Source organism: Bison bison, unplaced genomic scaffold (assembly GCF_000754665.1).
Source record: "Bison bison bison isolate TAMUID 2011002044 unplaced genomic scaffold, Bison_UMD1.0 scf7180017864485, whole genome shotgun sequence".
Classification (NCBI taxonomy): Eukaryota; Metazoa; Chordata; class Mammalia; order Artiodactyla; family Bovidae; genus Bison; species Bison bison.
This window is the reverse complement of record NW_011495045.1, coordinates 3,645,155-3,659,370: the sequence shown is the minus strand read 5'-3', so window position 1 is coordinate 3,659,370 and position 14,216 is coordinate 3,645,155. Positions and strand designations below refer to the sequence as shown.

Sequence of the window (14,216 nt, the reverse complement as noted above, 5' to 3'; positions counted from 1 at the left end):
TCACTTCCCTCCGCTCGCCTCCCAGCCTCATGATGTGCAGCATTTTAACATGTGCGGCCTTCACAACTGCGAGAGGCGCTTTGTCCTGAATTTGTTAATCTGGTAACAGACACGGCAAACTGATAAATCTCCTCTGGAGTTTACTCAATAGCATTTCATGTAGTCATAAATTTTATTTGCAGTCTCCCTTAATCTTTTCAAAGGCATGTTTGAAATAATTATTCAAATGAATGAGAATTACATCTTTAAAGAGTGGAGGGGGAGAGGAGAGCTTTGAAGGCTGAGGTGGTGATAAGGCCAGTTTCCTAGACCCCACTGGCCGGTGCCCGCGCGCGTCCCAAGGGTGGAGGCCACCCCGCGCTCCCAGCCCGGCGCCCAGACCTGAGGCCACGGGATGGGAGCACCGTATTCGGTCCCTCATTCGGCTCTCATGGGAATTTGTTCGACAGCGAATTTAACTTTTCTATTCCTAATCTCATGCTGAATTTGTGCAAATGGAAAATGCAAATGGCAGCTGCCTCACACAGAAGCTGCTGTGTGCTCAGAAGGCCTTGTCAGGAATCTGAAAGCTAAACGGGGCTTTGAAAAAGACACCTGAGGGGGACTCTGTGCGTGACCGGAAACATTAGTAATGAGTGTACTGCCTTTTCCTCTCGAGGCCTTACAAAGAGCGCCAAGGAGTGGAGATGGGGGTCCAGACTGTAAAACCACCTCCATCCACCACAGAACCGTTTTGCTCGTCAGAGGGGCTGTGGCCTGGGCCCTGGGCCTAGCAGCTGGGCCAGGCCAGTCCTCACAGGCCTTCCGACCTCTGGGAAAGGTTTTCTCTGGGAAAACTTTCCTCCCACACAAGAGACAGGCTGCTCATGACTCCACACAAACCAGACGGGTGTGCGTCTGGTAAAGTTCTGGTACAGTTTTCCAGGTCTTGCCTTGACCCCAGGTTGAGTCAGCATGTCTAAGAATGTACAGTGGCTACATAATGCCACAGGTGTAGCATTCCTCAGAACTAGACTTTAATAAAATAACACACCTAGGATGATCATGGGTTCATTCTTGTCTTGCAGCAGAATAAGAAAAAAAAAAGTTTGGAAGCATATAATGAGGCATTTGCTTTTGAGCAAGTGCTTTAAAGTCTTAAGTCTTCTCATTTGTAAAATAGGGATAATGCCTGTTTCGTGTGATTATACTTTATCTATTGTACCAGACCTTCATATGTGAGTGGTCTCCCCACAGCCCTCTCTCTCCAACTGGAGTGGGTAGCCTGTTTCCTTCTCCAGGGGATCTTCCCATCCCAGGGATTGAACCCCCCAGGTCTCCCACATTGCAGGCGGATTCTTTACTGTCTGAGCCACCAGGGAAGCCCTTAAGAGCAGCAGTTACTTATAAACCATGAAGCATCAGCTCCTGTGTCCAGACTGGCTTTGTAGGTTTTGATGGGTGAGGGGCCAATGTCCCCTTCCTACAGGTCAGAGGAGAGGGGCAGACAGGTCTGCCCAGCCTCACATTCAGGAGTGAAACAGGCGCTCAGCCCACAGCCTACTGAACTATAGCTTCTGGAAGAGTTTCTGTTTTATTATTGTTATTTTTGTTACTCCATTTATTTCCTCATTAAAATACTATACAAAACCTGTAAGCCAAGAAGGACCAGCCACAGGGATAGCAAGGACATGGGGTGCCAAGAACTCTTCAAAGGGGAGTGTCCCTACTGACAGGCACATGGGCATGGAATATTCATTACACTAATGGCGAGAGTCCAGCTCTTCTGCAACATAACGGATAGACAGGAAGGCTCTCATGAAAACATCTCAAACAACTGTTTTTTAAGCACCTCGCATTCACCTAACAATAGCTGTCATTAAATGCACACTATGGATCGATGTGTTCAGAGGGTTTAACTCATTTATTACCTCTGTAACGTGCCTGTCTAGTGGTTTTCCCTACTTTCTTCAATTTAAGAAGAAATTATCATGGGAAATAGATGGGGAAACAGTGGAAACAGTGTCGACTTTATTTTTTGGGGCTCCAAAATCACTGCAGATGGTGACTGCAGCCATGAAATTAGAAGACGCTTACTCCTTGGAAGGAAAGTTATGACCAACCTAGATAGCATATTCAAAAGCAGAGACATTACTTTGCCAACAAAGGTCTGTCTAGTCAAGGCTATGGTTTTTCCAGTGGTCATGTATGGATGTGAGAGTTGGACTGTGAAGAAAGCTGAGCACCGAAGAATTGATGCTTTTGAACTGTGGTGTTGGAGAAGACTCTTGAGAGTCCCTTGGACTGCAAGGAGACCCAACCAGTCCATTCTGAAGGAGATCAGCCCTGGGATTTCTTTGGAAGGAATGATGCTAAAGCTGAAACTCCAGTACTTTGGCCACCTCATGCGAAGAGTTGACTCATTGGAAAAGACCCTGATGCTGGGAGGGATTGGGGGCAGGAGGAGAAGGGGACGACAGAGGATGAGATGGCTGGGTGGCATCACTGACTCGATGGACGGGAGTCTGCGTGAACTCCGGTAGATGGTGATGGACAGGGAGGCCTGGCATGCTTCGATTCATGGGGTCGCAAAGAGTGGGACACGACTGAGCGACTGAACTGAACTGAACGTGCCTGTCTCTACCTGTAGGATGTATGCAGCAAGATGGTTGCCTCCAAAGGCTGTACTCTTAACATAGAAATACATTTTTAAAAAGGTTAAAGATCTTAAAAGAAAACCTTTAAAACACTGAAAGACTAAAAAAAAAAAATGCTTATAAAAAGGCTTAAAACACCAAATAAACATCATTAATTTAAAAAGAGCATCTGAGGCTGAGGATAAACAATGTTAAGTACATACCCTAACTAATGAGAGGGCCAACTGGAGGTATTTTGTTTAGAATAAGTTCATCATTACAGTTTCGTTTTATAATCTCTTCCTGAACGTTAATTGATTGATTAGTGAGTATGAATCTTTTCTCTTTAGACAAAAGTTCTAGGTGGGGGAGAAATAAACTACTAGCCCCAGCCAACACTGTAGTCTAACACTCTCTGAGAGTCTCAGCTCAGACTCTCCCACCTAATACTGTGGATTTGCTGAGTTCTCTGCCAACCATAGTTTAACATGAAAAATCAACTTTGCTGACAAAGCTGAAACAAGTTACCTAAACACATAAGATCCTAGTTAAAAAGTTTAAGTGGGTGGGGGCGAGGGGAAGAGTATACTTAACAATGGCAAATAGCAACTTCAGGAAAAAAAATAAGAAAAGCAAAAGTCGGAAAAGCAATGAGGGGTAAAATAAATCTGCTATCTGAGATGAAAAATTCCTAAGAGGTCGCAAAAGAAGTGAAGGGAACCTACTGGGGGCAGCATTAGTAAGATACTAAACTTGATTCATGCAAGGAGAGATGCAGAAAGACCTTTACAACAAAGATTTACAAGAGGTGATAAAGAAGCCTCAAGGCAAAGCCACAAACAGCCTGAGTTAATCAATGATGGGACATTATTAGAACCATAAGGTAGGACTAGTTGTCTTTGGCATTTAATTCTGATCGTCACAGGAATTAATCACAGCTCTAACACACACTGACACTGAATGTGTGCTGACGCTACAGAGGACGTGTCTGTCCTAGGCGCTGCAGGCAGGTGGGCGGGCCATGGGGCGAGGGGAGGACGCTTGTCATTAGGGGCTTCCGTGCTGCTGCATGTCAGTTTCTTCAAGAAACAAAAACAGACCACCATAAGAAAACTGAGTTTTTTAATATATATATATATTTTTTCTCAGAGGCAGAATCACATAGCTGTTTTGATATGGATTTCCGGTAGGTCTAAAATACTGCTTTTTTGGAGCTGTAAAAATCCCACTACACAAACACACAGAACAGACATAGAATAAACAGAATCACATGAATTCATCAGATGGTTATTCTAAACATATTCTTCGCCTTGTTTTCTTATAAGTTTGAAGGATCAAATTGGAATTTCTACTCTCAGCAAACGACTCTGATTTGGGAGGATAAAACCTAGAAGGAAAAGATAAAGTCCGTAACTGGGTTCACTGGCAATGCCATGTCCGCATGTTTGTGGAAGTGTGCACGTTGACGGGTGTTCTGTATTAGATGAGATGTTTATAATTTCCCCCAAATGAAGAAAGTCTTCATATTTAAAACACATTCTTTATAAAAACAAACCATTGTTCTTCAATGTTGTCTTCCCTTGAGGCACAAGTTGCTTCAAGAATGGGGTCAAAAGCTTTAAATGAACAATTTGTTATTCATCTGAAATATCTAGACAGAAAATTGGCAAATTCGGTATATGGTTTAAAAAATGAAATTTTACACTATCTATAAAACTGAACTGAAACACGCACAGAATTTCTTTTTTTACTGCCAAATTGTCAAGTGATCAAAACCTTAAACTGTTTTTCAATCTGAAAGACTAAGAGCTTTAGGGAAAAAGCCACTCCCAACATAACTAAGTGTTATTGTAACAGAAGCAAAAAGCAGGTTAACAGAGGGCATTAAGGAAAAAAAAAAAACACAAACATTTAAAACCGTAAACACCCGTTAAAACTAGAGTTATATTCCAATCTTAAAAGAAACTATAGCAACTTAAGTGGATGACAATATTCAAAACTACGGTTCCAACAGATGTGATTTTATGATGTTAACATCATTTACAAAGCGCTGTGAATGAACACGCTCAGTGGTGTACTCCAATGAATTTAAAACCATACATGATCCTGTTAAGAGTATTTCACTGAGGACAGTCCTAAGGTGTCTTAAATCTATACTAGACGTTTGGATAGAGAAAGCAGGTATACATTTTGTTTCTTATAAAGAGATTCACAATACAACAAGTGCACTCACAATTATACTAGTCACAATTTTTAATTTTACAGAATAAAGTTTACAGCATGTAAACTTAAAATATATTGATCTTCTTTAAAACCATTTTTAAAGAAGGGCCAATCTGTCATTTTTTAGAAATCAAAAACCAGCAGAAAAATGTAACTGATAAATGCAGTCTTTAAAATATTTTATGGCTAATTATATGCTAATTTTCAAAATACAACAGAATTTTTGGTCCATGAGGCCCTTAAAAAACCAAAAGGTAGGTAAGGATTCCCATTTATCAGTATAAAGTTCATGAAAAAATTCCAATATTTATTAAAACATCTTTTTACAGAATTCTATTTTTGGATGGTTAACAAGAAATTATCTCTACTAAATAATGGGTGTGACCAGGCAGAAAACATAAGTGAATTAAGATGCTTTTAATATGTGACTATCTGAGAAATCTTTTTAAGGTCATCAATAGTGGATTTTCTTTGAATGCCAACTGAAATATAAGTATGATTTCTTAATGTGTATCAGTATTTGCTGCTTAATATGCCTGTTTTTCTCCCTCTAGGGTAGGAATCAGCAAACTCTGGCCCCTGGGCCAAATCTGGCCTGCAGCCCCTTTCTGTGAGCATATAACTGACATACAGCCATGCCCATTCATGTATGTATTTTCTGCGGCTGCTTCTTTCACTTTAAGGGATGAGGGGAATGGTTTACAGAGACCATATGATCCTCAAAGCCTGGATTATTTACTATCCTATCCTTTACAGAAAAAGTTTGTCAACCCTTGCCCTGCAGGGTTTCCCAGACCAATATAAAATAATGCATTTACTTCTCTACTGTTATTGACACTCTGCTTTCTCGGTGTGTAACAAGGAAACTCAACATACTAGCTGAATTTCTGTGTTTAACATATTTGGAACACAACTGATCTCTCCAGCCATAATCTGTTTGATTTTAGGTCACTCAGAAATTCTCCAGGAGCTGGATGATAATAAAATGGATGAGCCACACCTAAAAGAATGGCCAGGAAACTGTACATCCTATTTATCTTGAATAAGGAAGCTGAGTAGCAAGAAGAATAATGAAAAGCAAATATCCCTTAGGGTAATTGCCATTAAGTCAGGGGAAAAACAGCTCGAGTTTTCAAAACACACACAGACATATCCAGAGCCATCCATCCTCCCATCTATTACAACAACTACAACATAAAGTGTATTTATTTTATAAATATATTACTGTCTATATACATATAGATACATCCATAAAAGACATGTTAAATAATTATCTGTATAAGCAATACTACTTTAAGTTTTTTGTGTGTTTTAAAATTACACATTCTATTAAAACTATTAAAATAATTCTTTAAAAATATCAGGAATAAAGCCAGTAAAGAGTTGCTTTCCATTCAAGTGGTTCTAAATCTTATCATTGGTCATCCAGACTCCAGACTTGGTCGTCCACAACTCAAAGAAACAGTTCAATTAAGGAAAAGTTAGCCATCAAAAGAGTAACATTCTTACATTTTTAATACTTCTTAACAAATGTGTATGCGTGTATGTATATATATATATATATATATAAAACACTCTTTTTAGTTATATTACATATTCTCATAAATGAATTTTCATAAAAACACAAAGTTCAAGTTTCTACCAGTATCAAATATTTTATACTGGTGTACATTTCTTTCAAATGTTTAGGTCAGTGACACACTCTATCAGGATACAGGGATCATATAAAGGAGACTGAAAACTTAGGTATCGCATGCAAGAAAGGAGGAAATACTAAGGGCCAGAATTTGGCCAGTTGAGTACAACTCCCTCTGTAGTAAGACACAGAGACAACAAACCGGCTAGTTACTGTGTAAAGTCCAGTCAACTGTCAATTACTCAGGGCAGAATATTCCAGTCTGAATCCCTCCTCTTCTGTCAGCTGACCACCACTGGCAGTTTCATTACTTACTAATATACCTCTCTCCGGTTATTTGTTAGTGAGTCTGAAGATATGATTAAAGTGAAAGTTTTGGCTAAAATGAAGTTCTGAGATGAGCTCTGAATTTAATGATGGATCCTTTTACTTATTGCTTTAGATAATTAAGAAATTGCTGTATCTCAAGTCAGCCAAACTGCTGTATCTCATTCTTAAGCTCCAAAAGCAACATCAGTGCTTCCAAAAAACGGAGAGGAGTACAGATTGCCTCGACATAAGAAAACTGCTACTTCTTAACTTGCAGTCAATTACACTGAAGGATTTCAGTGTGGCTACTCAGAGCTAGTCACGTCAGGACAGGCAGGGGCAAGCTCCACTGTTTTGCCATAGTCTAAAATCCAGGAAGCAATGACAGATGGTTAGCTACAGACATTAGGAGGTCAAATTAAAGGGTGTGCTATACATTTCATCTAAGAGCTCATTTAAGAAAAGTAATAAAGTTTGGCAAAATCTTCAAACAATTCAAATGCTAAAACTTAAGAAAATGGAAGCAAAACCTACATGTACAATTTAAAAATGATTTCATACTTTAAAAAAAAAAAGCAAGCTTAGAAGACTGAAATGAAAGGTACTCCACATTTGTAACCCTACTTTTGGCACTGGGTTAACGTCTACATTAAACTTGTTTACAGAGAGTGACCGAGAAAATCAGGAGAACGATTTCACAAGTGAGCAGGTCGCTCAGAGGGCGCTGCGGCAGGGGTGTGCGGCAGCGCCCATATCCTCTGCAGGCGCAGCGAGGGGCACCTCACCTCGCAGGCGGCAGCAGCGACTTGAACCCCACTTTCCTGAATTAGGTTTGCTGAACACGGTTCAGATTATTGGATATGTCAATATGCACAATGCCTTTTAGAAGCATTTACTGTAACCCAAATCCTACTTCATGTGACACACAGTGTCACACGAGTAGTGAAAATGTTGTACTAGTCAAAGGTGCTTGGACGTTATTTTCAGGCAGCATTTTACCTTTATTTTAAGTTCACGCTAGATAAGTTTTAGGAGAAAGAAAATGCCAATAAATTCATTTAATATATTTTAATATATAAAACTATAAGACAGACACTTTTATTTACCTAAATTGTTACTTTTATTTTCTACCCTATTCTAGACTTAGATTTTACTTTAAAAATTTGTATTTAAATAAGGGATAAAATGTTGCCCAAAAGTCTAATCGGAGTTACACATTTGTGTTTTAACTAGATCTACAAATCAAAATAGTTCTTATAGTTAAAAAGATACAATTTGTATCAACAGTAAAAGGTACTTTCTGGTTTTTCAGGGCTTTACTTCAAACTGTAGCATGTAGAATAATCAGGATAACCATGGCATCTAGGCCGACTCCAGAAACAGCTCAGAATGAGTCTGTTAAACTAAGCAAAATTCAAAAACTGGAGGCAACAGTGAAGTCCTCATGTCAGTCACACGACTATCTGCCACGGATTGCAACATCTCTCTTCTAACCAACAACAGAAACGAATCCACACTCAGCAAAACCCATGACTTTGAAACCAGAAATATCCCTTACTAATACAAGAACAGACTTCAGTCTGTATCTAAAACTACACTATTTGTGGCAAGAATCTGGCCTTAATAATATGACAGGCCCCCCAAAAAAATTACCTTCAGGAAAATGGAAAATATACAGTATCTTACAAAAATTTTAAGTTACCATTTACAACTCCTCCATCACCATTTCTATAGTGCAGTATCAACGAATGTTGCATATCCTCAACACATAAAACCACCTCAGGCCAGCCTTGATAAATAGCAGGACAGCTAAAGAGTATATTAAATATAAAAGTTGCATTGAGAATAATTAGATTCATTAAAAACAGCCAAGTACTGCAAAAGGGTTATTTTATCCAGTATTGTTGTGCCCCCAAACAAAAAGACAAACAAACACATTAAAAAATACAAGTTAATGGAAGTCTAGGAATTCAATTCCATTTCTACTGTCTAGAAGCACATCATAGCTGGATAACAAAGCTCTATACTGTAACAGTTAACGGCTTTTGCCTTTTTTATATATAAAAAATGGAAACGAGTTTTTCCATTGATTGCATCTGCTTTCCTTTAAGTCAACCATATTAAATTAACTAATTACTTAACACAAAAAATCCAAACGAAAATAGAACAATGAAAAGTGCCATATTGTAAATCATTCTAATATATACTGTTACCCATTTCAACATAAACTTGTAACTTACATTTTGTTTAAAATATAAAGTCAGTGCTGTAGTATATCTTTGTTTCTATAAATAATGATTATAGCACAAAGAAGCCCACTTTCCCCAAATAAAAATAACTTAAAAAGCTGTAAAAGACCCCAATTAAGCTTGGCTTGAAAAAACAGTCTGCTAGGTCTAGTCCAATGTTCAACATTCTGAAGGTATTGTAATTGCTTGCAAGTGATAGACAAACACCAAGTTAATAAAACATGAAACAAAGATAAAAAGTGCTGCATATAAACCCCTGATGCACCAAAGATTAATATCAAAGATCACAGATACATCTAATAAACTGGAAAAATTTCCAGCCAAGGATATATAGCTTTAAAAAGGAAATGTTTAAAAAAAAAATGTTTGAATGTAAAGCAATCCCGTGATACTTCCACTATGTGGGGCTATACATACAGATTCCATGATACAGTATTTCACAAAAATGGATACTATATAACCTCCTTGCTGAGAAGGAGATCACATGTGCTATTGTAGCAAACCTCCCTCAGCGTTTAAGCTGAACAAAAAAAAACTACTAAACACCACAAAGATGCATCATCTTTCAATAGCCCAGCTGTGATTTCTCCACTAGAATGGCTGCAGCCAGCTGCTGGGCGTCTGTCATGTGAGGGTTCCTCTTCATGACAAGTCTCACCAGGTCCGGCGGGAAGATGTTGCACAGGTTGACGAAGACCTTTTCTCGGCTGTCCTGGTACCTGGGGGGGTCCGGAGGCGGCGCGCCGCAGTATGGGACACGCCAGGTGGGCTCGGGCTGCTCGGGGAGGCTCTGGAAGGTGAACTGCTCGTAGCACGGCTGCGTGGGGTTATCGGGCAGGGAGTATGTCTGCCGATAGCCGTACGCGTCCAGCCCGTAGCTCTGCCGGTCCCAGCCGCCCAGCCCTTCCTGGCGGGCGTGGGGCTTCCGCGGCCTGGACGGAGAGCCGTCGTAGAGCCGCGAGTCGGAGATGCTGTCTATCCTTGTGGCCACCAGGGAGCGCCCGAGGTGCGGCGCCTTGGCGTGTGCCGAGCCGGGCGGGGACGGGTAGTCGCCGGGACAGCTGGACCGCGCGCCCACGGCCGGGTGCTGCAGGCGCACGGCTAGGTGCGGGAGCGGAGGCTTGTGATGGTACTTTGGTTCTTCGTGACTGTAACTCTGCACTCTGGTTAAGGGGTCGTGGAAACTCTGCAGGAAGGGCTGGGAGTTAAGGCGGCCGTGAGGGTGCATGTGCGGACACTTGAGGTTCTCTTCCAGCTGCGGGTCGGGGGAGCTGACGTAGGGGCGGTCGTTGTACCCCACGTATGAGTCACTGCTCCCGCAGCTCAGGCTCCCTTCACTGCTGCAGTCAGAGGCGACAGAGCTGATCCTGTAATCTGTGTCTAACGAGAAACGCCTTTCAGGGCTCCGTGGGCCTGAGATGCTCAGATTTGAATACGCATTCAACATGGAGTAATATCCAATGTCGACGGGCGAGTCACATTTTGGATACTGTTCATAAGGCATTGGCGTTCCATGATTTTTGGTTGCCATCATCATCGGAGGATATTGCCCCTGTGGTCTTTGATCCTGAGGTGGGAAGTGAACTCCAGATGGAAGGCCATTGCTTAAAGATGTAGTGCTTTGGGGTTTGGCGGTAGAAGTAGCCGGTATACTAACTAAGGAAGGTACAGACCTGGTTTCCAGTTTGTTTTTGGTGGGAAGCTTTTCCTCTAAGTCCTGGTAGACTTGAGTCCTTATGCTTGGGTCTGATTGCCTCTTTGGAGCACCTCGCTTGACATCAGAAGTGCTGTCGCCCTTAGTGTTGCAGGGGACGCTGTTGCTCTTCACCAGTCCTCCTTCATTCGCAGTTTTGACCGCTGTGTTTCTGGACATGGCACGCAGCTCATCAGCCACTGACCGCTGAGGCTGACTGCCCCTTTCCGGATGATAATATTTGCACTTGTGTCCATAGGTACACTTCTTTCCTATGAAGAGTAAAATCAATTAGGCAAAGGAGCATTCCGCCAGATCCTAAACACTCAGTGTGGCACTTTTAAGAAAGAAGCAAGCGCAGGAATGGGAGCTGTGCTCAAGGCCACTCTACTCCCTGCTTCTGAGAAATGCCACCTTTCAGTCTTCCCATGTCAGTGCTATCAAGAGCAATAAGAAAGTCAGCTGACTGAGTAATAATTCCTTTCACGTCCTCAACTCCTACCCGCCTCTCCTCTTCCAGTACAACTCTGCAGTCAGGTAGGACATTTTGTTTTGCAGAGCAAAATGTGCTGCTGTGATGTGATAAAGCCACTCTAATCTGATATGCAGCTAGATGGAAGAACTCCAAGTTTTTATCTATCTGGAAACTAACTTCATGTAGAATTTATCTGAGTTTTTAGAACAGTGCTTTAATTTCAGGGGAAATGAATATACACTGAACCCAACTAGGTAAAAACAATTATTATTTTTTTAATTTAATTACATTCAAAAGAACCGCATACTATATGCCATCCAAAATTTTATGTTTATTTTTAATAACAAATGTTTAATATTGTGCTTTAAAGTGAAAAAAACTGAAAGTGTAATCGCTCAGTGTGTCCGACTCTTTGTGACCCCACAGACTGTAGCCCACTAGGCTCCTTTGTCCATGGCATTCTCCAGGCAAGAATACTGGAGTGGGTGGCCATTCCCTTCTCTGGGAGATCTTCCTGACGTGGGGATTGAACCCGGTCTCCTGCATTGCAGGCAGATTCTTTACCATTTGAGCTACTTAAAGGCATTTATTAGATACTATAAAGAAAGTTACCATATGGACAAGGCTGCTTTTTGTGTTCAGGAACAATAGGTTTCTTCCTTAGAAAATTATCCAGGCTTGGGCCATGTCTGCCAAGAGGGTCATCTGGAGGCATGAACCTGTCATGGACATAATACAAAATTATATCTAAAGTAGAAGGTTGACAATTTAGTTCTAAAGACAGAGTGTAAAGAATATTCACCCTAAGGTATTTATTTTGAGATTTTAATCCAAATATTTTGATTCAACATTTATAGGATAAAAAAAATCAGTACAAAAAGTTTTCTTAATGAAAACAAAATTAAAATGTCTCAAGCTGAACTTGCATTTAATTCAAACAAGTTTTGGGCCTAGCATGTTCTAATTAATTCTTCCTTTTCTCACGGGATTTTGTAAGGACTTAAGAAAATGATCACAATGGCATTTTACAACAGGCTTTAAGAACATTAATCTTGCGAAGCAATATGAGGCAGGTGGGAGCCAGGAGAAGCTGCTGAAGGACAGAAGGGAGAGGTGGGAGAGAGGATCAGGCAGACTGAAACGACCCAGACCCCTAGCATGTGTCAGATGCCCTGCACACATCGCTGCATCTCATCCCAGCAATAATCCCTTGAAGAATTAGTTCCATTTCACAGGTGATTACACTTTTCTAACTTAGGCTTAGATGAACTAAGTATTTTTATCTCAGTTCACATGGTATAACCAAGATTCAATTTGTCTAACTCCACATTCATTCTCTTCCCACTATAACAAGGTTACTTCTTAGCTGAGATAGAAAAGATCTTAAGGAAATAAACTTATTATCTTAGATCAACTGTCCAATCGAAGCAAGAATTCATGGCATGAATACTGTCAAGAGGTGACTGAGGATTTCTATTACTAGTTATGTTACTGAACATGAAATAAACCACATGTTTACCTGTAAAATGTGAATAATGTGTCAACTCCTAAGGGAGTGTTAACATGCCTGAGTAATACCATTGAGCAACTATGATGTTTACTATTATACACATAATATGGTAATATTAAAAGATTAAAAATGGAAGACAAACACTCAATCCTACAATCTTAATACAATTATTCTCCATTATGTGTTGCATTTTAGTTATTTTCCTCTATGTACACAGCACTTTACAAGCACAAATGCAATTTTATACTTTGCTTTTTAACAAATATTTCCCCATGTTTCTGAATAGCTGAATAATATTCCACTAGGAGATGTACCGCAATTAACTGATTTCTGTATTGTATCTTTAGTTGTCTTTGAATTTTTGCAATTATAAATATACAGAAGTGAACATTTTTGATCTTCCTTTTTCCCTCATTATATATTCCAAGAAATGAGACCATTGCTTTGAGAGGGTATTTTTAAGACTTCTGCTAAACCATACCCAAATTTATCAGTTTCATTATGTCTTTAATAGATAGCATAGTGAAGTGAAGTGAAGTTTCTCAGTCACGTCCGACTCTTTGCGACCCTATGGACTGTAGCCTACCAGGCTCTTCCATCCATGGGATTTTCCAGGCAAGAATACTGGAGTGGGTTGCCATTTCCTTCTCCAGTGATAACAGCATAAGGCATATACAAAAATATGTTTTTTAATTTTGTGAATTAAATGGGTGAAAAATATACTCTTTGTAGATTTAATTTTCATTTTTGATTATCAACAGGTGAGCTTTTCCCACATATTGGTAAATACAGTTGACCTGACATCTTTGTGCATATCATATGTCCATTATCAATTTAATCATGAATAGTTTTACATTGCTACAATATTTTTTAAAAATCTTATATTTAAATAAGCTCTCAATGCTCTAAAGTAGATTTTGAAAGGCAGTGTTCTGGTGGTCAGTGTGTTGCACATTTGCATCCTCTGAAGGTGGCCAGCCTCCACATGTCAGTCACTCAGGGCAGCCTGCATCTCACACAGGGCCTCCTGAGGCAGGACTCTGCCATTTTCTGACTCCCACTGAGGATGAGTGGGGACATCAATAGTTGGAAGAAACTGTCTTAGGTCTGGTCAGTGGCAAAAAGACAAGCCTATAGCCTGCTGCCAGGGATACTTAGATTTGCAGGGAAGCAGTGTTACTGTAAGTGGTTTTACTTACTTGTCATTGACAAATGAGTACATTAATAATCGCTCATCTATGAACTTTTTCCATTCTGGTTTCTCATTTGCCAAATCCCTGTAGTTATCATTGGACACAATTATACCATCCGACTCAAAGGCCAGTTTCACAATGAACCTGTCATCATAGCACACCACTCGCCTCCCCTGCACTCGTCGCGAAGGCGTGAACACCAGGATTTTTTCCTTCTCTAATTTACGTAGGATTTCTTGATCTGCAAGAATAATCAGGGTAGGATTTTCAGTAATAAAAACATGCAAAACACATCTCACAACTTTCATACAAA

General features: G+C 40.2%; 1 protein-coding gene across 3 annotated transcripts in view; it reads right to left on the bottom strand.

Moving 5' to 3' along the window:
• Nucleotides 1-3,716: 3,716 nt before the first annotated feature.
• Nucleotides 3,717-14,216, bottom strand: part of ZC3H12C (zinc finger CCCH-type containing 12C) — a 54,850-nt gene continuing 44,350 nt past the window's right edge. For all 3 annotated transcript variants that reach the window (XM_010862855.1, XM_010862854.1, XM_010862852.1), the window contains exons 4-6: nt 13,910-14,144; nt 11,813-11,919; nt 3,717-10,997 (exon numbers count right to left, since the gene is read on the bottom strand). In XM_010862855.1, coding sequence (XP_010861157.1) covers nt 9,598-10,997; nt 11,813-11,919; nt 13,910-14,144 — 1,742 coding nt within the window. In that variant the 3' untranslated portion in view covers nt 3,717-9,597. The remainder of the gene's footprint in view (nt 10,998-11,812; nt 11,920-13,909; nt 14,145-14,216) is intronic.